Source organism: Ammospiza nelsoni, chromosome 18 (genome assembly GCF_027579445.1).
Source record: "Ammospiza nelsoni isolate bAmmNel1 chromosome 18, bAmmNel1.pri, whole genome shotgun sequence".
NCBI classification, from domain to species: domain Eukaryota; kingdom Metazoa; phylum Chordata; class Aves; order Passeriformes; family Passerellidae; genus Ammospiza; species Ammospiza nelsoni.
Genome location: NC_080650.1, coordinates 10,715,314 through 10,739,094, shown reverse-complemented (window position 1 = coordinate 10,739,094; position 23,781 = coordinate 10,715,314). Strand labels below are relative to the sequence as shown.

General features: G+C 46.3%; 2 protein-coding genes across 4 annotated transcripts; one reads left to right on the top strand and one right to left on the bottom strand.

The window, feature by feature from the left end:
* The first annotated feature begins 529 nt into the window (after nucleotides 1–529).
* On the top strand, nucleotides 530–23,781 carry C18H12orf43 (chromosome 18 C12orf43 homolog). Of its 2 annotated transcripts, XM_059484913.1 has the most exons (9): nucleotides 530–1,272; nucleotides 2,091–2,140; nucleotides 2,392–2,489; nucleotides 3,099–3,172; nucleotides 3,480–3,570; nucleotides 3,947–4,655; nucleotides 16,351–16,500; nucleotides 22,018–22,268; nucleotides 22,772–23,781. In XM_059484913.1, the coding sequence occupies exons 1-6, from the start codon at nucleotides 1,053–1,055 to the stop codon at nucleotides 4,278–4,280; spliced, it is 867 nt and encodes a 288-aa protein (XP_059340896.1). In that variant the 5' UTR covers nucleotides 530–1,052; the 3' UTR covers nucleotides 4,281–4,655; nucleotides 16,351–16,500; nucleotides 22,018–22,268; nucleotides 22,772–23,781. The 2 variants fall into 2 exon arrangements, with proteins under 2 accessions (XP_059340896.1, XP_059340897.1); XM_059484914.1 differs by lacking the exons at nucleotides 16,351–16,500; nucleotides 22,018–22,268; nucleotides 22,772–23,781 and adding an exon at nucleotides 13,100–13,175.
* HNF1A (HNF1 homeobox A) lies at nucleotides 6,943–20,387 on the bottom strand. 2 transcript variants are annotated; one of them, XM_059484911.1, is made up of 10 exons: nucleotides 20,062–20,387; nucleotides 13,261–13,460; nucleotides 12,966–13,152; nucleotides 12,457–12,695; nucleotides 11,556–11,713; nucleotides 9,944–10,145; nucleotides 8,540–8,731; nucleotides 8,155–8,276; nucleotides 7,727–7,868; nucleotides 6,943–7,146 (listed from the first exon to the last, which is right to left on the bottom strand). In XM_059484911.1, the coding sequence occupies exons 1-10, from the start codon at nucleotides 20,385–20,387 to the stop codon at nucleotides 7,019–7,021; spliced, it is 1,896 nt and encodes a 631-aa protein (XP_059340894.1). In that variant the 3' UTR covers nucleotides 6,943–7,018. The 2 variants fall into 2 exon arrangements, with proteins under 2 accessions (XP_059340894.1, XP_059340895.1); XM_059484912.1 differs by lacking the exon at nucleotides 8,540–8,731.

The following is a 23,781-nucleotide window of genomic DNA, read 5'->3' as shown; positions in this document are numbered from 1 at the left end:
AAGGAAGGAAGGAAGGAAGGAAGGAAGGAAGGAAGGAAGGAAGGAAGGAAGGAAGGAAGGAAGGAAGGAAGGAAGGAAGGAAGGAAGGAAGGAAGGAAGGAAGGAAGGAAGGAAGGAAGGAAGGAAGGAAGGAAGGAAGGAAGGAAGGAAGGAAGGAAGGAAGGAAGGAAGGAAGGAAGGAAGGAAGGAAGGAAGGAAGGAAGGAAGGAAGGAAGGAAGGAAGGAAGGAAGGAAGGAAGGAAGGAAGTTTGAGGGAAACAAATTGTTGACTTACGAGTATAGAGGGCTAAGGATCTGAGCTGAGAAACAGATTCAGGATGGAAAGAATCTGAGCTGAGAAACTCCAGGATGGAAACAGAGCCTGATGAAGGTATTTAGAGCTTGATAAAGGTATCTATACAGTTGTGAGAAACCAAAGTAACAGAGGGACCAAAGTGAAGGAGAGGAGGTGACCTGCCCGGGAAGGCACTTCTGGATGGTTTGTCCCAGCTCTGAGGACTCCAAGGTACAAGACAGCCCCAAATTACTTGTTCTTTTACACAGTGGAGGACAGGTGAATCCTAAACCAAGGTCTTCCACTAAAAAAGGTGAATTTTATGAAGGAACAGTGAAGAAACAAAGGGAAGCCAGTGCCAAGAAAGAGCCTAATATTGTCATGGATATTGTCAGTGGCCTGTCTGCTGTCAGGCGGCCTGAGCCTGCACAGCTCTAGTGGGAGGGTTGGAAGGTGCAAGCCAGGAGGTGTCCAGCAGGACAAAAACATTTATACGGAGTCTTCCTGCTGCTTTCAGCAGCACGTAGGAATACACAAAGCAGTCCTACCTGCAGAGCAGCGAAAATCTCCAACAAAGCAGCTCTCTCGTTTTCAGCCTATCAGCAAAGCATCAGGGTTGGGCGCAGCTTCTACATCCAGCAAAAATTTTCATGTCAGCGTAGTAACAGATTAGAAAGTTACCAGGGCCCCAAGGACACGAACCGTATCCTCCAGAAGCTCATTAAAACAGAGAGAGTTTGTGAAAGTCGGTTATGGGAGCTGGACTACAGCTCCCGGCATGCCTTGCGACCGGACTACAGCTCCCGGCATGCTCCGCGGCCGGACCACAGCGCCCAGCGTGTCCCGCGCTCGCAAGATGGCGGCGCCCAGGGGCGGCTCGGGCCCGGACAGCGACAGCGGCTCGGACTCGGAGAGCGGCGGGGAAGCGGCCGCGCGGTTCCGGGAGGCTGCCTGGGACTGCCCCGCCCTGGCGGCGGCGCGGGCGGAGCCGCACAGCGGTGAGAGGCGGCGGACAGGCTGGGCTGTGCTCCCCCGCTGCGGCGTGCCCTCCCCTCTGTTCCCGGCCCCGCCGCTCCGGTCCGGCCCCTCCGCGGCTCCTCCTGACCCGCGGGGATCCCTCTGTGCCGCGGGGCCGGTGTCAGGAGTGAAGGGGGCTCTGCCCGGCCCTCCCGAGCCATGTCCGGCCTCCAGCTGGGCCCAGAGCCCCCTCCCGTCAGTCCTGGCCTGAGGGAAGTTCCCCTTTCCCCTCACAGCTGTTCTCCCCGCAGCTGGGCCAGGGCTGTCCTGCAGGCATTGCTCTGTGTGCTCTGACATACAGAGTTCATTGCTCTGTGTGCTCTAACATACAGAGTTCATTGCTCTGTGTGCTCTGACATACAGAGTTCATTGCTCTGTGTGCTCTGACATACAGAGTTCATTGCTCAGTGTGCTCTAACATACAGAGTTCATTGCTCTGTGTGCTCTGACATACAGAGTTCATTGCTCAGTGTGCTCTAACATACAGAGTTCATTGCTCTGTGTGCTCTGACATACAGAGTTCATTGCTCAGTGTGCTCTAACATACAGAGTTCATTGCTCAGTGTGCTCTGACATACAGAGTTCATTGCTCAGTGTGCTCTAACATACAGAGTTCATTGCTCAGTGTGCTCTGACATACAGAGTTCATTGCTCAGTGTGCTCTGACATACAGAGTTCATTGCTCAGTGTGCTCTGACATACAGAGTTCATTGCTCAGTGTGCTCTAACAGTGCCTGACGGGGGTCACAGAGGTCCTGGCCGCAGGTCTCTAAATGAGCCTTTGCTGCTTTCTTTTCAGGGGGCTTTAGAAAGGATCGGTTGCAGCCTAAAGATCAGCCAAGCCTGAGGTATTTTTGCTCTTGGTTTCAGACTTAATGTTTCTCTAAAGAAAAAATTAATGTGTAATATATATGCTGCATCTACTTTGTACCTTGTGATACTTTGTACTGAAAGGGGAAGTTTTTGTCTGGGGCATTAATCCAACCATAATCTGAAATTATGCTTAAGTCTGAACAGAATTATGTTTTTAAGGGTTTGGGTGAGAGGCCCAGATGTTCCTGGCCTCAAAAGAGATAATCCTTGTTCTTATTTCAAACGGGCGTGAGGCAATCGGCCGCCAGGAGGGTGACAATGAGCTCCAGACAACTCCAGAGTTCAGAGCACACGTTGCAAAGAAACTGGGAACCATGCTAGACAGGTATGCAAGGCTTGAAACCTGTGTTCTGTGGGTCAGTTACACTGATGTGTTTGTGTGCTAAACCCAGGAAATTCAGCATCTTGTCTCCTTCATGCCTGTATTAAGTACAAGCTTCCAATATTCTGTGACCTAACCTTGCTGATGTGCTGTGCCCATCTGGTCAAAACTCTCTGTGCAGCACTGCTTGTCTCCTATTTGCCTCTGTGGTGAACATCTTGTGGGGAGAAAAGAGACTTCCATCATGTAAAGGCTGACAGGAGAATCTTTGCTTTGTTCTTACAACCTACACCAGCACCTGATTCAGGGCAGTGCTGGCAGAATGCCTGGTGCTGGGCTGCCACTCTGTCTGTTGTGCAAGTGTGGCCCTGGAGAACTGGAATTCCTGCTGTTCAGAGCTGGCTTTGGAAATGCTGGTTTTAAACTGTTCTCGTGGCTTGCACTGCTGAGGAGAGAGGGCCTGGTCTGCTCTGGAAACAGGGAGCTGAGGCAGCCTCACTAACAGGAAAAGATCTATGCAACATCTCCCTCTAGTCTTGTTCCTCAGAAATACCCAGCTGTAGCTCAGTTTGCACAAACCTGTCTGAGATCTGACTGGGGTTTTCTGTTTAGTTTCATCACTGTCTTGAAGGACTCATCAGGACCATCCCAGACTTCACTGGCACAGTCTGACTCTGAAGATGATGGTGAGTTCCAGGCTCAGCCATTGTGGCTGTTTGTGATTGTTAACTGCTGACAGGTGGGGTGGATCCTGTCCATCACCAGCTGTACCTCCAAGTGACAAATAAACATTTGCAATTAAAGAATTCCTGGTGCTGTCTGTGAGGGCTGTTACTCTGCAGCTTTGACCTCTGTGCCCCAAGTCCTCCCAAATAATTGCTGTCAAGCACTGTGGAAATACAGAAACAGCACTGAGCCTTCCAGGTAAACAGCAGTTGATTGCTTCCCCCTCTGTTTTATATCCTGCCTAAAGCCTCCCTTTCCACACTTCAGGTTTTCGCCTCTTCTCTTCCTCTGTCCCTGGAGACTGTGGGAAGCCAGAGCCTTGCCCTGCAGCGAGGAGGAGGAGGCCAGTTAGCTCCAGGTGAGGTGCTGAAGGCTGCTCTGCTCCTCAGTACTGCTGCATCCCACATTTCACAGGTAGCTGGGACTCCCACAAGAGAATAGGAAGGTGAAGAGCTTGAGAAGTGTGTATTTATGACTCTTATATTTGACTAGACCGGAATTTTGTTTCTTTTTTATTGCTGGGGAATGAGAAATGTTTGTAGGAGAAATGTTTCTTTCCCTTCCTAGTGTATGTAAAGAACACACTGGTTAAATGCAACCTGTAGGTGTGGGAGCCCCAGAGCCATTGGGTGTTTGTTGTGTGTTCTCATCTCAGATTTCTCTGCTGTCCAACTTTTGGGTGAATTCAAAGCAGAAGTGCACCACAACTTCCTTCCCTCTTGTTACCTTTGCAGTGACACTGACAGTGACCAAGAGTGGCAGAGGTGCCAGGAGGCTGCTGTGTCAGCTGCAGATATTCTGAAGCAAAGTGCTTTCCCTGCATTGTCCCAGGATCAGAGTCAGGGCTCTGTAGAGCCCAACCAGAAAAAGAAGAAGAAGAAAATTAGGACAGAGAATAATATTCAAGAGAAAATAATAGACCCAGCAGAGTGTGACCAGATCTGCAAAGATTTGCCTCGGCTGGTGTCTGCAAATGGCCAGCAGGAGAGACAGAACAGCAATCACAGAGAGAACTCTCTGCTGCCAGGAGCTGTGAAGAAGAAAAAGAAGAAGAAGAAAAAAGAATGATGATTTTGCTCTGCAAACAGCAGGTGGTTGTGATGGGTGAAGGAAACTGAAAGAAAACCTAACAACAGGAGTTGCTGCAGATGAGGGAAAATTAATTGGCAAAGCGTCTGTTCTGCAAGCTCAGTGGCCTGAGACACTAATTAAGGGACTTCCTGTGCTCCTGTGTCCCCGAGGAAGGGAACATTGTTCTCCTCACACAGCAGTTGGCTGTGCTGCTGCTTATGGAGGCCCAATCTGAAAGGATTAAATGCTGTGCCAGACGTGCATGGCAGAGGGATGTGCTCAGAGCTGCATTCCTCCTGCTCTGTCCCTTCACATCTGAAACCCTTCTGCAGAAAGTGTGAGATGAATTCCATTTGGTTTACATGGCAACAGGTGATCAACTGCATTTTCTCTTTGCCTCCTTGTAGACTACTAAGAATAGCTCCAGCCTGTGGGAGACTCATTTATCAAAAGCATCCTGTCAGAAATCAGGGCCCCTTATTTTTTCCCTGCAAACATCATAACAATTTGTTTTTGAAACCTGCTGTGTTACTAATCCCTCTGCAATCTGCACCTCTCCAGGGTCCCTGCACATGAGCAGTGTGTGGTGAGCTGATTTCAGGGTTGGTGTGAATGCATCCTACTGTTCCACTTGTCTCTGTTGATGTTTTTTTTTCATGTATAGGGTTTTTTTATGACATCTGTTGTTATTAAATTTTACTACACTCTTGAACCTACTTAATTTGGAAGGTTTTGTACAACAGTGGCTTTCTTGCTGTATTCAGATTGTCCCCAGCAGATACAGAGGTGGCTCAGGATGGCTTTTTGGTTGCTGGATGATCAATGCTATGAAATTGCTACAGGAGGGACTTAAGCATAATTTAAAAAACACCTTTCAGTCTCTGATTGGGCTGGTTAATGACTTTTGTATCCCTGAAATGCTGTGAGGTTTGGTAGTTTTCACTCTTTGTCTATTTATTCTTCACCTCTCAGTCTTTCAGGAGATTAACTGTTACTGATAAATACTTATGTTTTTAAGATTCCTGGGTTTCAGGGAATCCAACTTACTGGATTCAGAAGTTCAGAAAGCCAGATTAGAGAAACCAAAAGAGTGAAGTGTAGCTCTTTGAGCATGGGAAATTGTTGTAAGATTCTTGCTGCTTTTTAGTCAAGAAAACACAGCTGGCATCCGAAAATAGAAAAGCTAAGTAGAAAGTTGGCTTATAATCTAACAGAAGGTGCCAGCAGAAGTTCCTTGCCTTATGTGCAGTTAAAACTTCAGTGTACTGAATTTTAAACCTGGGCTTTCAAATGCATGGTGGCCTAAACAATTCTTTTTGCTTTGGTTTGGGTTTATTTTTATGCTAACTGGAAATTAGATATATTTGCAACTGGTGTTCATGGTAAATTAGGAAACAATTCTAGGATAAAATCCCTCAGAGAATCTCGTTACTGAAATTGTTGATGGTATCTAGAGGAAGCTCTTATCAATGAAACTTTTCACAGATATCTGCGATTTTGGTATTCCCAGATATGATAACTGCAGAGTTCATTGTTGGGCTTTTTCCATTCTCCCTTCCAGTCTCAAGGTTTTTCATCTATTTCACAGGTAAAAGAGTAACTCAGTTTCAGTCACAGACAAAAACCTGTTAGCTGGGGCTGTTTTCATGTCTGGCTAAAGATGTCTCAGTGATGTGGATGTTGAGAGTAAATAGAGAGGAATAATTAGAAGAGGAATTACATGAGTAGATCCTTGGGACTAAAACTCTTCACTTAGTGCAAGCAAGACTCTTAGAGCCCTGGACAGTTATTTCCATACAAGAGCTACAAATCAAGCCTGCATGGAAGCTGAGAATGAGCCATGTTCTGTAAAATGAATCCAGGCTGAGTGTTTATAGAGAAAACTGAAGGAACCTCTGCTCTGTGTGGAGCATGGGAACCTCCCAGGGGCTGGGCAGTGTCAGGGAGCAGTGGGAAATGCCATCCTGCAAATCATGCAGCAAATCAGATGAGATGAGAACCCACAGGGTCAATGCAGAGTACTGGAATCTCCTTGCAGCTGTTAAACTTTAATTTCTGCATTTAAAACAAAGCAGAGCTATATCAAAAACAACCAAGCCATTTCCACTAGGATAGCATGATTTTAGAGCAGGTCATTTTTAACTGAGAATGTTTGTTTTTTTGGTAGTTAATTAAGGATTTGTAGCTTGTCAGTGATCCCATACTGACAGGTTTGTGCCAAGCCATTCCCAAATCTGTGTCTTGGTTATTCTCATTGCAAAGTCAGGAACTTCCAAGGTTCTGTTATTTCTTATAGCTCCTGTTGGTGCTTCCTTGCAGCAAAGGAGAAGAGTGTTTAAAGGTGGTATCCCTTCTTTGGCAGCCCAGCCTTGCTCTTTCCCACGTGATTTATCCTGGTGCTGACTGGTTCATACAGGCCCAGCTTGATGAAGGCTGAGTGAATTAAAGTCCCATCCACATCCTGGCACTGTTGGGATTCCTTCTTAGGCAGCCACAAAAGGATGTCTGTCCATTCTGAGCTGGCTGTTAGGGTTAAGGTTTGCTGTTTGTTTTTTTTTTTTTTTTTGCAGGGGGGTGGCAGTGGATTTCAGCAGTGCCAGCATCATCTTTCCATTTTTCTGTCTGGAGCCTGAGACATTTTCTCTCCTGGAGGCAGCTGAGCAGGGGTTTGTGTGAGGCTGGAGTTGCACCTGGCAGGTTGGCTGTGGCAGTCACTCAGGAGCTGCTGCTGGTGGTTACTGGGAGGAAGATGCCATCTGTGTGGAGATGAAGGTCTCAATGGCGTTGTGAGTGGATGGCAGCAGCTGGCTGTGGCTGTTGGTGGAGTCAGAGCTTTGGTACAGCACCAGGCTGCTGGAGGACACTGCCAAAGGGACAGGCAGAAGTCAATTGCAGATTCTCACCAGTCCCCTTATTGCATGTACACCCCATTTGCAGCATGGCTGTGCTCTCCTGGCTTAGGGGCATAACTGCTTTTGTCTGTGTGTTTTGTGTGCTGCTAAATCCCTGGCTTGGGTCCACAGCCAGCCTGAAAACATTGAGGGCAGCAATCTCCAGAGAGTTCAGTTCTAAGAATTCCTGCTGGTGTCCTAGTTCTCCTCTTAGAACTGGGAAGACCAAATTGGAGTCTTCATGAGGGAGGCTTGGGCTTCTCAGCCCTGAAAACTGCCCACAGGACTGGGTACTCATTGGCACTGATTGTTGTTGATATTTTTTAAGGTATTTGCCTTTCTGAAGTGGCCAATTTCTACAGTCTGGCCTTACACAGACTCTGCTCTGAATCTTTTCCTTGTATTGACTTTTCAAACCCCTCAGGACATGGCAGAGCCAATTTAGGGAATTGAGAGCCCCAATTACCATTTTCTAACTGGATTTTACAGTGTTGGCAAGAAAAACTAGGCAACACATGGCTTAGGAGCCACAACAGTGGCTGCTGCTCTTACCAGCAGGGCTCGAGGTGAGGCGTGGGCCTGGCTGAAGGTGCTGGATTGTTGTGTCTTGGTTCTGTAGATGGATTGTTGGTGCCTGTGACACTGGTGTGTGCATCCCAGACTCGGTGTGGGTCTCTGAGTCAGGTGTGAATGCCTGGAGAAAAGAGAGTTAATAGTGCCTGGCTTCTCCATGCCTTCTAACAGCTGTGGGAAAAGCATTGAGCAGGTTCTGGGGAGGTGAAATCCTCCTGGATGATGCAGTGGAGAGCTTGCTCTGGTGCCTCCAGTGCTGCAGCTGGTCCCAGCAGGGCCAGGAGATGAGAAACAGGCTTCTGCTGGGATGGCACAGACACACCCAAAAGCTCTTTGGCATGCAAGGAGCTGCCTGCAGCCTGATGCAGCTCTCAGGAGGGGAACAGAGGCTAAAGAAAGGCTGTTACCTGTTTAGTTGGTGTCAGGTTGGTCAGGGCACTGAGATTGGCTGTGTCTGTTATCACCATGGTTTGTGGTAAGAGGCCTGCATGTGTGTATTGAGTCACTTCAGATTTGGGGCCATAGAGAGCTGTACAGGAAAGAAAACAACATCATGTGGGTGCTGGAGCTTTGGCTGAGCTGTTCTCCTCATGCAGTGGGACCTGCTGTCTGTCTCCAAAATGCTGGGGGTGGAGGGACAGAGAGATAAATGCAATAAAAATAATTTCATAATTAGAGCAACAATAACAGAGGAGGAAGACAGAGTGCTGTAAGCCCAAGGACCCAGCAAATGCACTGAAGGAACAGTGTCTTTATTTTTGTTTACTTAAGCAAATGAATTCATGTTCTTACCGTGAGGGTTCTGTATCTGAGCCATGGTGGCCATGAAGGGGCTCTGGTTGATGTGGCTCTGCACCTGCTGCATGAGGGGCTGCTGGTAGGATGGGTGCAGTTGCTGGGAGAACTGAACAGGCTGCAGGGTAGTGAGGCTGCTCCCCATGCTGTTTATCACAGGAACACTCTGGGGCTGGGTTGAGGCCAGGCCTGGAAAACAAGGACTGATGCCAGTGGTGTCCACACTGCAGGAGTGGGGCTGCTCTGCAATGGGGGCATCTCAAACAGCCATTGGGGCAGCCTGTCCCTGCAGGGTGGTTTGAGATCCTGCTTTTCAGGTGTTCCCTTGGTTGTCTGTGATTAAGGATAGATTTCTTGCCTGTGAGAGTGAAGTGGAAATGTCCAAAAACTGCACAAACCCACCTCTGGTTTCCAGTGGTTGTTCCTGTCTACATTCTTGTGTACCAGTATAATTTCTTTTCTAGTTTAGTGATCACCAGGGAGGCCTTGCTCAAAAATAAATTCAGTGCATCACCCCAGTGCCCAGTTAATTTACTCTTTTTATTTTATGAAACTCTTGGCAACACAGACAACTAGGCTGTGGCTGTCCAGCCACGTGGAATGGAGTTTCAACTCTTTTTGCTAGGGCTGCCAAATTAAGGAATTTGAGTCAGAGAGAGGTAGAAGGTTTCACATATTACTGCCCATTTCCCATAACTGTCCAGACCCTGTAAATCAGCAGGTCTGTCCAGCACTCCGGTTTTTGTTTTTTTTTGTTTGCACAAAATTCAAATCCATATCACAATCTTGGGAAGAAATGGAAATTAGTTCACAGCTGTCACCATGGAACAAAACAAGGCCTCTTTCTTCCTTGAAAGAAAGTGTAAGAGAAGAGTATACACTTTATTTTCCTTTCCTCTAATGAGATGCACTTTGGCAGTAGACTAGTCTTGGAATGAAAAGAAATCTCATAAAAGTCCAGAAAAGCTGTCAAAGTGAAAAATATAAAAAAATAGTAATTACTGCTGTGGATTCCAAAGGCATATGCTGCTCTTCGCAGGAAGTGGTGGAACAGGATGTTTTGTCTTTCAAGCACTATGAACATGCTTTAATTTCCATCATTTTAAGGAAGTATTATATTTATATCTGGAAAGATTAAGAGCAGCAAACCAAAACATTGGCATAGGAATAGATTACTCTTAAAACGTGAGTTTTGTGTGTAACTTAATTCTACCATGAACGAGGAACATCTGTCCTTAATCCACTGGTACTCGCCAACAGTGCTGCTGATCCTAGGTGACAATTTCCTCAGGTTTGTATCACTGCCAGCTCAGTGCTAGGGCTTTGAGGATGGGGCAGGTGATTGTGACAAGGAGGGGCAGCTGTGGCTGTGCAGGAATCAGCCCTGCAGCCTCCACTCACCGATCACCAGCGTGGAGGCTCCGGTGTTGGTGAAGGCGGGCGCCAGGGACGGCGTCTCGCCCGCCCCGATGGCCATCACCCCCGGCAGGGAGGCCATGATCAGGTTCTGGGTCTGCTGGCTCAGCGTGTGGGGGCTTTGCTCCAGGCTGTGCAGGGCAGTCAGGGTGCTGACAGGAGGGAGAGTTCCTCCAGGAGCTGAGACCTGTGGGAAAGGAGAACCCTGAATGTGCCACCTGCGGCAGGTGGGGCCCAAAGCTGTGACAAAAACACCTTTCTTCCTGCTCCTCACTGGAAAGGCTTCACATATCCTTGTCTGCAGCTCCTGTGTGCTCATCATTAACTCCCACAGGTCAGCTGTTGAACGTACTAAGAGTAAATCCCTGCTGGTTTAGTTCTTTCACATTTAAGAAATTGTAACAATGAGATTAAGCCCACTGTGTTCTCTATAGGGAAAGATCATCTTCTGTTTCGTAGCTGAGGGCAGAAGGAGAAGTTCAGAGAAATTAAGAGGCTCAGGTAATTTTACATGGTAATTTTAGTAGCAGAGTTTAGCATGGAATCCAGGAGTTCCTCTTTCCTTTAGGGATCTGTAGTCATAGTATTGTGGAAGAGCAAAAAAGCATTCTGGTGATTTGGCTGATAGAGAAAGTTAAATGCCTTACATTATACTTCTTTTCTCTCCCCTCAGACAAACAGCTGTAAGGAATCTTTAGTGAGAATAAGCACCAAGAGGTTAAACAGTGGGACAAACCACCTTGATATCAGTTTTAGAACACAGACACAGAAGATTTTCAGGACTTCATGAAAGACTTATTTTCTTCAGCAAGAGACCAGAAATTCTGCAAAGTGAGTGACTGATGAGATTTAAATCAGACTTATTTTTAGCAACCTTAACTTTGCCTCCAGCCAGCCTGTGCTAATGCAAACTTCTGCTGACTGTTTCTCTGAAAACAAGGGAACATGTGCAGACTGAGAATGATCAGTCATATAGCTCTGATGCTTCTTTGTTAATGATGTGGGAAAAGGTCTGGTCAGATCTCAGAGGGAAATTGGCTTTGAGGAGGCAATCTAATTATCCAGTACATGTCTGCATCCAGGCTGTTTGGCTTCATTTTTACAGGTAAGCTAGATGTAAGTATGGGTCTGTGTTCTGGTAATCCCACTGGTCTGACCAACTCTTGGGATGCGTAGAGTCCAAATAAGAGTTAGAATGGGATGAGAATCTCTCTGGGAAGGAGGAGAAAATAGGGTTTCCTGGGAAGAAGGAAATCTTGTCATACCTTAAATGCTGTGTTTCCAGAACAGACTGTTTTAATACCTCATGAGGAAATGTCTTCTTGCTCTCATGCTCTAATACCTGCCCTCACCACAGTCTAGAGGGCACATATTGGTCTTACATGGTCCGTGCAGAGTGACTCTAATATATCATATTGTCACATAGCAGGTTATGTACAATAACCATGTGTAACAATATGTTAGATATGACTATGTAATGTAAGAAGGTGGGTTTAAGAACATTCTAGAAAAACAACCCATGAATAGTTCATATTATAACCACAGGCAGATGGCCTGACATGTCCCAGTCAGCAGAACAGGAGTGTCCATCACTTACCAGCTTAGTGTCTGTGCTCAGCAGGTTCTGGCTGGGCTCCAGCCCAGGGGGAGACACCTGATGCAGGATGGTCTGGGTGGTCACCATGGAGCTGTTCCCGTGGTGGTTGCTGCTGGAGGACTCTGCCTCACTGGCTGGCTGCTGGTTGTACCTCACTCCTGCATCACAACAGGAGGGAAACTGCTGGTCACAAGTGAGAAACTGAGAAACTTAGGCAGGCACTAAAATCAGTTTCCTCTGCAGGCACTTGGCACCAGATATTTGGGCAGGTACTTAATGGTCAGTAGGGGAACCAGAAGAGCAGGCACTCACACCCTGCCCTGACTTTCCCCTGTAATTTGGTGTAGCTGCTTCCTCAAACACTGGCTGTGAGAGCCAGGGAGCAGGAAAGCACCCCTGTGCATGTGGCTGTAGAGAGGAGTCTCTGTGAGATCCTGTCTTCCCAGAGTAAGAGCACCCCCCAGCTGGCGAAGCTGTGCTCTTTGTGGGTGGACAATGACTTTTCCTCATGCCTAAAAACTGTCACAGAGTCTGAGAGGGCTGGCATTGGAAGGAGTGAGGGGCACACATGACTGGAAGGGCATGGAACTGACTTCTGATGGGCAGTGATGGCTCCTGGAACACAAGTTTGGGGTTGATGCCTGCTAGCTGGGAGGCCTCACAGTGAGTGAAAAGCTTTGGCTGTGAGTTTCGTTACTGAGTTTTATCTCCCTTGACATTCCAGCCACTCTCCTCACCCAGAAACACGGTCTTTTTGTCACCTTTGCTCTTCCCCTGTAGCAAATATGCTTTTTCTCTTTGTAGATTCATTTCCTAAGGGTCTGAACTTGGGAGACAGTTTGGGTGACAGAGTTTGGGGAGGTTCAGCTCTCTTGCAGATCTCCCTGTGGCTGTTCCTTACCGTGAACTTTGCTGGGTGAGAGTGCCGGCGGTGGCTGCAGGGAGGAGGAGCTGTGCGGGGTGAGAGGCGGGGCCGGGGCCGCCTGCGGGCCGCTGAAGGTGTCCATGGCCAGCTTGTGCCGGAAAGCCTCCTCCTTCCTGCGGTTGGCAAACCAGTTGTAAACTCTGACCTCTGTCACCAGGTTTGAGCCCAGTCCCTGGGCCTGAGATGGGGAAACACCTCTCTGAATACACTCTGCCCTGTGGGGAAAAGCACAAGAAAAGCCTTGCTGAGCTGGGCTTATTCAGAGACAGTGTGGTCTGGTGCACTGTGTGGAAGGATCCTCCAAGACCTGAGGCTTTCCTTGTGCTCTGTGGACAAGTAATGATCATTTGTGGCGTTTAATTCAAGCATGGCTGGTGTCAGTGGTGCCACTCAGTGCTGTACCTTTGCTCTGTCTCCCAGTGGCACCAGCAAACACCAGGAATGCAGAGAGACCTTGCTGTGCTTAGACACACACCCACCCTTACCTGTTGCACTCTTCCACCAGTGCCTCCCTCTCTTCTTTGCTGGGGTTTTTCTGCCTCTCATAGGCTTGGAACAGGATCTGTTGTGAGGCAGGACCCCACTTAAAGCGGTTTCTCCTTCCCTTCTTGGTGGGCAGGTCATCTCCCATGGGCTCATCTGTCAGGATACCCTGGCCAGCATGTGTGAATTCTGCAAGCACAAAGGGAAAAGGGAATTTTTTCCTTGAAAACAATCAGGAGTAAGGACAAGCAGAATCCTTTATGGCACTGAGACAGGAGCAGTTGTTGCCATACTCACGCTGGGCCACCTCTCGCTGCTTCCGGACGTACCAAGTGTACAGGGCTGCCCTTTTTTGGGTCTTCATGGGAGTGCCCTTGTTGAGGTGTTGGGAGAGGTGGGATTGGTTCAGACCTGTGGTGTCCACCACCTCACGCTGAGGGATGTTGTGCTGCTGCAGGTAAGACTTCACCATCTTTGCTACTCGCCAGGGATCCTCTCTGGAAGGAACAGAAGACATTCCTCAGGGGAGAGAGATAAAACACCTGCTCTGAGCAGACCTGGGTTTCAAGGAAGTGCAGCAGCAGCTCCTGAGGGGCACTTGTCAGTCATCACCATCACGTTTGGTGAGGACATAGTGCTCATTGCCTGCAGGGGACAAAGCTGTTCCTCAGTGTGCTGCCTTGCTCAGTTTTGTACGCAGGGTAAAACTGCATGGCATTGGAGATAAATTGCAAAAGATGTAGCAGTGTCTTCCTTTGAAGTGCTGGCTGTACACACTTAGGTCTGCCCTTAGGAGGAGACTCTGCTTACCAGGGGAATTTCCCAGTACACAGAAGCAACCTCTCTCTTCCCTTTCCCTACATTACTTTTCTTTATCCCCCTGTCATTAAAGCAGATGGGGCAGATGTACTGGGTTTTACAAGACAGATTGATTGTGATACTTGACTGAACTTGACTCATGCCCTGATTCTGGTCCAGGTTGGGTTGCCTTGCAATGATTCAGCAATGGAAACAGGCTGTCATTATACTGTGACACGACAGCTCTGTATGCATATATATATATATATATATATATATATATATATATATATATATATATATATATATATATGACAAATCATCCATATATGACAAATCATCCAGAATGATGTTCTTACACATCTGCTAGGTGTTACTCAAATACATTGGTTCACACCTAGATCTACTCAGAGCTTCTAAATGCAATATCGAATCACTAATTCCTCCTATTGCTGCCCTCCCTTGGGTAACTGCTGAAGGAATAGAACTATATGAGGCAAAATTTCAGGAACAGTTTGGGATTTTATAATTGATGTGATCCTCTGGGTTTTATGATATCCACTTAGAATACCCATTAAGGTTCTTGAGGAAAATAGAGAAAACACAACTGTGACTTTATGTGTATTGATTTCACCCCAGCTGAAAGTCACAGTAGAAATAAAGATGTGAAATCCATCAGTCTAAATCCAAGCAGTGCCAGAGCACCTCTGCAGAACAGCTCCTGGCTCACTTTGAACAGGAGCATCCTTCTGTGCCTTCTGTGTGAAATGTCTGCAGGAAATGGCTTGCAGTGCTGTAGGAAGACACTGGTGTCATATTCAACACCAGCATCAAAGGAGCAGTGGGGAGAAAAAAAGGTGCCTGGGATGGTGCAGAAACTGTCACAAGAGCACACATGTCTGAGCCAGGGCAACAACTGTGCTGTTCATGGCTTTGTTGACTCAGGAGGTTGCTGGAGGCTGCACAGTGATAAGGAGGACAAAGTCCACACCTGTTCTCTCAGTACAAACACCCTTATCTCTGTTCCCCTGCAGCCCCTCTCCCAGGGCTGCCTAGTCCAAGGAGCAAGCTCCACAGCAGTTAAAGTGTGACACAAATGGTGTCAGTTACAGCTTTATGAAAACCTGCTTAAAATAGAACATTTGTTTCTCTTTTACATTGAAGCTATTGCCATAGAGGCTTCTGATTTTTAGCATCTTCCCTTAACTACCTTTGTCTTTCAAAAACCACAACTTGAGCTGAATTTAAGAAAGTTTTTCTTTCCTCATAGTTGTTTTTGTTTCTTTCTTTCTTTCTTTCTTTTATTTTTCCCTCCTGCTGCCTAAACCAGTCTCCTGCCTTTGTACTTGTGATAGTCTGGCCAACACCTGCACCCTGTGATCATTGCCCAAGTCCTTGTATAGAGGAGAAAAGCCTCTGACTGGGAAGCTGGCCTCTCTGATTTGAGTTCTGGCTCAGATGGGGAGAGGAAAGTCTGTGTTGGCCCTGATGGAAGCCTCTATTATGTGTTGGTTCCTTTCTGCACCCCAGTCAAGTCAGTTTTGTCTCCCCTGTTGAGATCCTCATTTTGTGGCAGGAATAAACCAGTAGGTTCTGTGAGTCTCTTCTCACAGTGGTTAAAGACTTGTGGGTTTTGTCTTCTTTTAACTCAGCAGAGAGCTTTGTCATGCAAAATAGTGCAGGGAATCTTAGTTCAGTGTGATTTCCTAGGACAGCTGTGTGAAATCCTGGCTACTCTGCACATTGTCAAAAGCCAGTCTGTAAAACCAAAGCAGCAATACTTTGGGCCCAAGGCTGCACCACAGTGCAGGAGATGACAGCCTGGCCAGCTGAGCCCTTGCTGAGATACACAGTTCCACCTGCAGAGCCTCCATCACAGGCTGGGACATCAGAAGTTGAAACCTCTTTCACTGGCTATGAGAATATCATTGACTGTCAGAGGGGAGGATTTCTAAACTGAGTTCTCCTGCTTGTAACAACAGCCAAATCTCAATTGTTTCAGTGAGTCAGAACTATCTATCTCCAAGACTGTCTCCTGCCTTTTAGTTTCCCTCTCTGCTCAGATGCAAACTGTCTCCCCAAGGTCTCGTTCTCCAGGGTGTAATCTCCCTCCTGGTTGGTCTCACACAGGTAGCTTTTACTTCCTTCTTCTGAAGTCTTGTTCTCCTACTCTCAGTTGCTTATTGCCATGTGAGCATTGCCCTTCTCCATGGCTCATCCCCAGCACAGGGGCCAGGGTCCTCTCTCCATGTCAGCTTCCCATTTTCTTAGTTCTGAGGTCACTTTTTAAGGGCGTTTTCACCTCCCTTTTGTTACCTGAACAATAAGTAACCCAGGTAGTTAGTTATAAACTCAAAGGGAACAAGAGGCTGGTTGATAATTTATAGCAACATCTCAAATTTAAATGGAAAGTAAATATCAAGTTGTTAGCATTAAAGAAAACCCATTCCAGAGAGCTGGAGATGTAACATTCAGGGGACCTTCTCCCTCCTTCACTCTCCCTGACTTTTTATTTTTCCTTTGTTCTTTTCTTTCTTCTCCTCCTCCTCCTTTACTCTCTCTTCCCTTCTTTCCTGTTCTGATTCTCAGGTGGGAGAAGCCTTCATTTCCCTGAGGTGGGTTCTGGATTGCTGCTTTGGACCAGCCCCTGCTCAAGCAGAGGTTCAGAGCTGTGAGGTGCTCAGGACCATCCCCGGCCCTTTCCTCTGGAGCTGCTGCACACCTCAGTGCAGAGGCAAGGTAAGACCATCCATGCTGGCAGTGTTCCTTTCTGTTGAACTTGGCCTGGTTTGCCTCATCTTGGTTTATATGTGGAAATGAAAGGGGTGTGGCAGCTTCATCTCCAGATTCCCCAACTAGAGCTGTTCTAAGCAGGGGGAAAGACTGGACCTTTGTCATGATATATCTTTGTTTTCTTTTTTCCTCCTGGAAAGCATGCTTTTATCCCTGCCTCCAGGGGAAATCTGTTGCTTATCTCAATTTCTCTCTTTCCTGGTGGAATTTCAGCCCTTGCCCTACAGGTGGATTGTCACTATACCTCTCTTCATTCGCTTTACCTGCAGTAGTTTGATCCCTTCCCCCAAGGCAGCCTCCTTCTTGCTTTATATTCTGGGAGTTTCTCCTCACAGCTCTACCTCCCTACTGAGTCATTTATTTCTTATCATAGATGCAATTTGTTTTGTGTGTGGATTGATATGGAAAGAATGTTTTTATTCAAACTGTAAATCTACGGGAGATCAGTGAGACATATGAAAGGACAAAATGAAATTATGTTAATTCCCCACTAGAGAAACCTTTATCTGAACTGCCTTTAGCATGTTTTCTCTGCAGGGACAAAATCTAATCAACACCCATGGGTGCACCCAGTCCTGTGGGTGTATCTTCTCTGTTCTACTCAGCTTTGACCAGAGTTTTTAAAACCAGTTTCAGCTTCAGTGTTCTTGTGAAGACATAGTTGGTCTCTTGGTGTTGTCGATTTTTTTCTCTTTCCAGCTCCTGGAAAGCCTGATAATGGACACTTTTCCTGATTCTACTTTATAAAGCAGTAGCTTTATAAGCAATGGTTGCAGTTACCACAAAGCCTGTATTAGCAATAGCTACCCACCAGTCAATCTCTCTGTAAAATTTGTTCTGCAGACCAGGAATTGTTAATAATGCCCAAAGAGGCTTCTGTCTAAAGGGAGAATTGCCTCCATCTGGTTTCTGCATTTGAAACCCTCGTGTAGATGGTGAAGTAGTTCTGCAAGCAGTGACCTTTTGCTGGGAATCCCTGGGCATGGAGATTCTTGCCTGCCTTTCTTTTTCTATTGCTGGAAGTAATTTCTACCACAGACTGTTCTGCCCTGCTTTACAATATTTACAGTACTATCTCAAGGACATTGCTTTAAGGCTTCTATTAATGGAAAGGTTTGATCTTAAAACCAAAAAAAGTTTATTAGTAGGTGAGAACTTCTTAGGTATTATCAACCCCTGCTCCTGGTTCAGATGCTTTGAACAGATTTTTAGACACTCTGTTGATTTGATGAGAAATATGAAACATGTCAATGCAGGCTTCCTACTCTTTTCATTTTAACTTGATTAATTTTGATCTATTAGAGACTCCACTTGTAATCTTTTTCTGAAACTGAGGCTTCTGGTGCCTTTATATTTGTCATCAACAGCAGAAGTGAATTGCTCTGTCCTATGGTGGAGGAGATTGATGACAGAGATCCCTGATCTTTCAGAGCAAAGCCTTTGTAATTAAGAGCCAGTGTGAGGCTTAGGAGATCCCTGTCCTTGCCCAGTCTCCTCTGTGCTCTCTCAGGGGTTTAGGAAGGTCCTAGAATTTGTCTGTACCTCAGTTTCCATTTTTGAAATGGAAATACTGCTCAGCAGACTGACTGTCAGAAAGTGTTAATGGAAGAGAGGTAAGACTTGTGGTGAGGCTGGTAAGCACAGGGAAGACTGGCAGCAATATCCTAGAAAGGCAGGGAGGATCAGAAGCCAGAAATGGTGCTGAAGGGAGGGTGACAGGAAGGAATTGCCTCCATCCTGTTCTTAGATCACAGCAGATGTCACTTCAGTCCTGCTTCACCCACCCGTTAGAGAAAAAGGGACAAAGCCAGGGAGTCTTCCTCAACCTCAATGGCTTCCTTTCTGGAGAGATACTTGACAAACCATCAAAAGTTAATGATCAAAAAGCTTATCAGGGTATTTTCATCTATAAATTTATAAGACAAAAGAGAAATAATAAAGCCATTGGATAATTAGTAACTAGCCAGGGCCCGCCCGGTGCCACTGGGCTCAAACTGCCCCAAGACCTGCACGCAGACTCAGGAGGATGGGAAGGAGACAAGGATGGGGGGAAGAAAAAGAGTGGGAGGCAGAGAGAGAATCAGCCAAGGCGACAACAAAATGGGAGGAATAGCAGCAGAAACAATGGTGAGAAGGGAAATAGGTGAAAAGAATCTGAAAGATGTAAAGGAAGTAGAGAAAACTTAAAGATGTGGAAGAGCTGGAAGTGCAGAAGAAATGAGACATATTGGGCCAGGAAGAAGACAGAATTATTGGGAATGCTTTTCCACACAGGTAAGAGCTGATTCAGTGAATTTTCCTCTCATGGGTTCTGCAGAATCATCAACTCCCAATCTGCCAGGGAGCTTTCTTTTAAGTATTTACAGGGAATGCTAACTTTTGTCATGCTCTTTTCTTAGCTCTGGCCTTTTGTGGTGGGATTTGATGTTTTCTTCTGCTGTTACATTTTCAGTGCTTTCCTTTGCACGTGAAAGAGGGTGATCAGAGAGCCTGAGAAATTCCCTAACTGTATTTTTAGTGAAGATTTTAGGTGCAGGATGTTGCTGCACCTCTGTCTTCTATCAGCTTGTCATTTCAAAATAGCCCTAAACCAGTCAGGAATCTTGTGATGGATGGGAGGATGGGCCTGATCCTTGCTTGGACAAACCTCTTGGGTCTCCCATGGGGATTGTATCCCAGTGAGAATCCCAAATGGCAAACTGAGTGAATGCTTCTCTGGGTCTATTGAGAGGCTTATTGATTCAGGGAACTTTCCCTATCTTTTGATCTCAAAAATGATTGTATGCAAAGGCAAATTTGTGTGGCAGCAAAGCCAGACACTGTTGCTGTGTGTGTACTTTGTAACTGTGACAGACAGTGGATGTAACTGGACAGACAGAAGCAGAGAGTTCTGTCCAGGTTTAACCTCTGCATATGTTTGCTGTGTGCTTTTTACAAGAAAAATCCCCACCAAAGTCAAGGAACTTCACACTCAGAAGAACAACAAGGACAAGGTCTCTTGATTTGGCTTTGGCCAATAATCTATAGCAAACCCCAGTGAAATTAACAATATAATTCTCCTTAAATACAGCAGGGAAATGTTACAACTTCACTGTATCATTCATACAAATATAGCACCAGCTCAAAATTACCAGGTTGGTTTTTTTTTTTCTTCCTGATGACTGAAATTGTGAACTGTATTAAAAATTTCAATCCTAAACCCTAACATTCAGTCAAAGAGATGAGAGCTACACAGGCCTTGGACTATTCTGAAGCCTGATGCTATAACCATGTCAAATATGTAATCAGGCTCCATAGCTTCCTTAATGCATTTTAAGCAAGATTAAAGGAAAACCTGAACATTTATAGAGCATTTGGGGGCTGCTAGTCCTGGCATGGATGAAGACTGTCTCTGTGCAGCTAGATCAATTGTGAATACTAGGGACACTGAGGAGAAGAGGAAAGGAAAAGAGATTTAGAGGGAGAGTGCAAGAAAGCAGCAAAGAGGAGCAGTAAATCTGTCCTTACTGTAATAGTCTTTCCACCACAGCCTTCTGGTGAGCAGCCTCCTCAGGGCTCAAGTTTTCCAGCTCCTTCATTATCGGAGGGGTAAACTCCTCTCCATCATCTGAGGTTTCATCTTCTGACGCCCTGGAGTCGGCCATGCCGTTGGGGATGTCGGGGCAGGGCTCCCCTTTCTCGCTCTGCAGGGCATTGATGGCGCGCTGGCTCTCGCTCTGCAGCCCGTAGGGCTCCGCTTCGCTCAGAGCCTTGATCAAGGTCTCCTTGGTCAGCCCCGACTCCAGCAGCGCTTCCAGCAGCTCCACTTGGAGATGAGTCAGCTTGGACACCATGGTCTTCAACCTGGTGTCTCTTGGCTTGGAATTTGGGCTTATCCTGCTTCCAGCTTCCCTACACCATGGTCCCGAGGTAACGCGCCCGACTGTCAGCAGAGTGGGCACAGCGCAGCCTCCCGCCTTTACACCCCCCAAAAAAAACAAAATACAAAATTGAGCCACTTCAGACCCCCCACGACTGTCCTGAGCCAGTGCTGATAAAGGGACCCTTGGCTATCTGTTTACATTGGAGCAAATGTAAATTCTCCAAGGTTCATATTTATCTGTGTGCTTTAGCAAGTTACTGAACTTTGGACTTCAGCACTGCCGCAGCAGTTCACAAAGTGCAGAGGGAGAGAAAGCAGGGGGAGGGGGAAAGGGAGGGAAGCAGGAGAGAGAAGGAGAAGAAAATGAAGGGATAAAAAATCTGCAGCATGGAAAAGTGAGTATGGAAAGAACACTAGGAAGATGGGGATGGAGAAGCACGGCTTACTTCTGGCCCCGTTAGTTTTGGAGAAGGAAGGAGGTGGAGTACCCAAAAGGAGAAGCTGTGCCTGGCTGCCCATGGTTCAGGACAAGGTGCTGCTGTTGGAATATCACAGAACCTGCTCAGAGCTCTGGCAGTGGTGAAGTACAGCCAGTGTCAGCCCTGCCAAAGGCTCTGGGGAGAGAGAAAGCCACACTGGCAGCTGCGCTGGTCTTTGTGCATCCCCCAGCAGTGGAGCAGGCAACCACTGGCTTTATGTGAACCTTCCCAAAGCTCACAGGGTGTTCTGAAGCTCCAGCTAATTTCTGTGGCAGAGCATGAAGGCCTAAGTGACTTTTTAATTTCTGGCTTTGGGTGCTGGGTATCTTGATGTGCAAATACTAGTAGTACCTCAATTTTGCCTTGCTATGTTTATTGCCCAGCTATGAGCAGGAGCAGTGTTCCCACATAATCTGGAGGATTGCAGGGCTTGCCCCTCTGAGCTTGTGATTCATGTGTTTGATAAAGGATAGCCCTGGGTGCTGGGTCATGCTCAAACCCTGCTCTATCATCAGCTGCCCTACTGCTCCTGATGGGTGCTGTGGGCAAGCTTGTGGTTCCCCTTTATCATCTGCCTCCATCCCTTCCTGGTACCAGCCCTGCTCTGAGGCCCTGCTCCCACCTGTTGGGTGATTTCCTAAAACACGATCCCTGGCTTGGCTGGAACTGCTTAAAACAATTCTCCAGGAATCTTTTTGACTAAATTCCCTTTTCTGGTCTGAAATTATATTAATGAATCGATCTACTTTGAGTGGCTAAATTAGAGAATAACTTGATGTGCACGTGTGGGCTCGATTGTCTCACACGAGTGACTCCTGGCAGGATGCAAAGCTGTTGTCTCAATGGAAGCTTGCCAGGGCAGCTGCCTGTGTCTGTACACTCCCATCAGCCTGAGCTAAACAGAGCCTGCTAGGGCTGTCCCCAGGCTGGGCAGTGTCCCAAGACAATGCTGCAGAGGACCTTGGCTCCTGTTTTCCCTCCTGTTTTCCCTGGTGGGCACCACTGGCCGAGCTCTCCAGGCTCCTGAGTCAGCAGCTGCGGGACAGAGTTCCTGCAGAGGGACCCTCCTCCTCCAGGCACAGGCAGGGCTGGGACTCTGTTAACCCTTACCTTTTATTTCAGATCTGCTCCGTGCCCAAAGCACCACGTCCCCTCCCTGCAGGGCGTTAACAAAGCTCTAATGGATACTGACGACTTTGTGTGGCTGAAAACGAATGAGAATCCCGAGTCCATGTAAAAACATTTGTTTGAAGAAACTTTCATGTGAACATTAACGTAAAGACAACTTCAGCTGCTAAAGATGTTTTTGGGATCATACTCTTAATAAAGAATTGTGTTGCTTTTGCACCCATCTCAAGAGAATTTAAAGAATGGTGAGCATTTTTTTGCATTGTCCTGCCAGTGTTGATACTATTTCCATGCATTTTATTTGTTATTACAGTTTTCCTTTATTCCCTCCCCTCAGGTAGACATGACAACATTAGTGGCTGATAACAGTAATTTTCAATTGTAATTACAGTATCCAACCATGACATACAGTTTCTGCATGATATGTCCTTATAAGTCCAGGATTTTGCACAGACACAGCAGATTGTGGAGCTCTTGCAATATGTGACAGAGGAGATGCTGTCATTGTGTGTTACTTTTTTCTGCCTCTCTTTGGCATGGTGATCTCTTTTACATAAACCAAGGTGGAAAATATTACCACTGTTCTTATTAAAAGGATTGTCCATATTCTGTTGGTATATAAACATACTGAATGTTTGAGAGGTGATGGGGACACAGATCATTAAGTTTAAACTTAATATTTGTCAGTGGAAGCTGTAAAGAGAAGAAAGCATAACAACAAGTTATGTCTATATTGTGTGGTTTCAAGGATTCCTTATGCACCCAGAAGTCCTGATGCTGCTGCTTCTGCTTGCCTTGAGGATCTTCAGCTGTAGAAGCTTTTTTTTGAGACCAGTGACCTTTGAAGTGTATAAAACCAGAAATGCACATCTGTTTGTATGATAGGACCTCCCTGAATGCTACAACTGGATGCCATGTGGAGAATGCTTAGCTGAACAAGGGAACATTTCAAATGCTGAGGAGGAGGTAAATATTCTCTATCACTTTATCATGAAAGGATTTTTCCCTTGGTCTATTGGAATTGTCCATTTTAAACTACAGGAGCCTGGATAATTAGCAAAAAACCAAATAAACTTACCCACTTTCATCTTTCCATTCACTGGAACCTGCCAGGCTGTGCCAGAGAATAGCTCAGCCCCACTAAGTATTTCAGAGCCTCAGTGCAGGAAAACCAGTGAGCTTTTCAGTGTTTCTTAAATGTTAGAAATGTTAGTGGTCAGACTGAAAGGGATTCCTGCTGTGAATTAGCCAGCATCCCTATTTTATAGCCTGGCACTAAGGATTGCAATATCACATTTCTCAGATTTTATTACAAGTGCAGTTCTGAGGTGATGAGAGAACAGCAGAGGTCAAGGGTGGAAGTTAGATTATAGTTTTATTGGAGGAAGAGCTCAGTTGCAGAGTGCCATAATCAGAAAATGTTCTTCTGTAGCTGAATTGTACTCAGAGATTGTGCCTTGAGGATGAATATTTGAAATAAGGGGATTTGTGTTTCCTATATCCATTTTTATCTATTACCAGTGCTTAGTCTATTTTGATTTCCTTAATTGTAACCATTTCCAGGTTACAATTGATTGATTCTCGAGTCACTCTGATTAAAATGATCTTGGTCATTGTAACAGGGGAAACTTAAAGTTTGAAGACACCAAGAGATACCTGCTTGTTTTTCTCATGTTTGCAGTATTTGGTTTTGTATTAACTGTTCCAAAGTAATCTCTTCTCCCCTAATAAAGTGAGTGAATTACTTAACACTGAAAA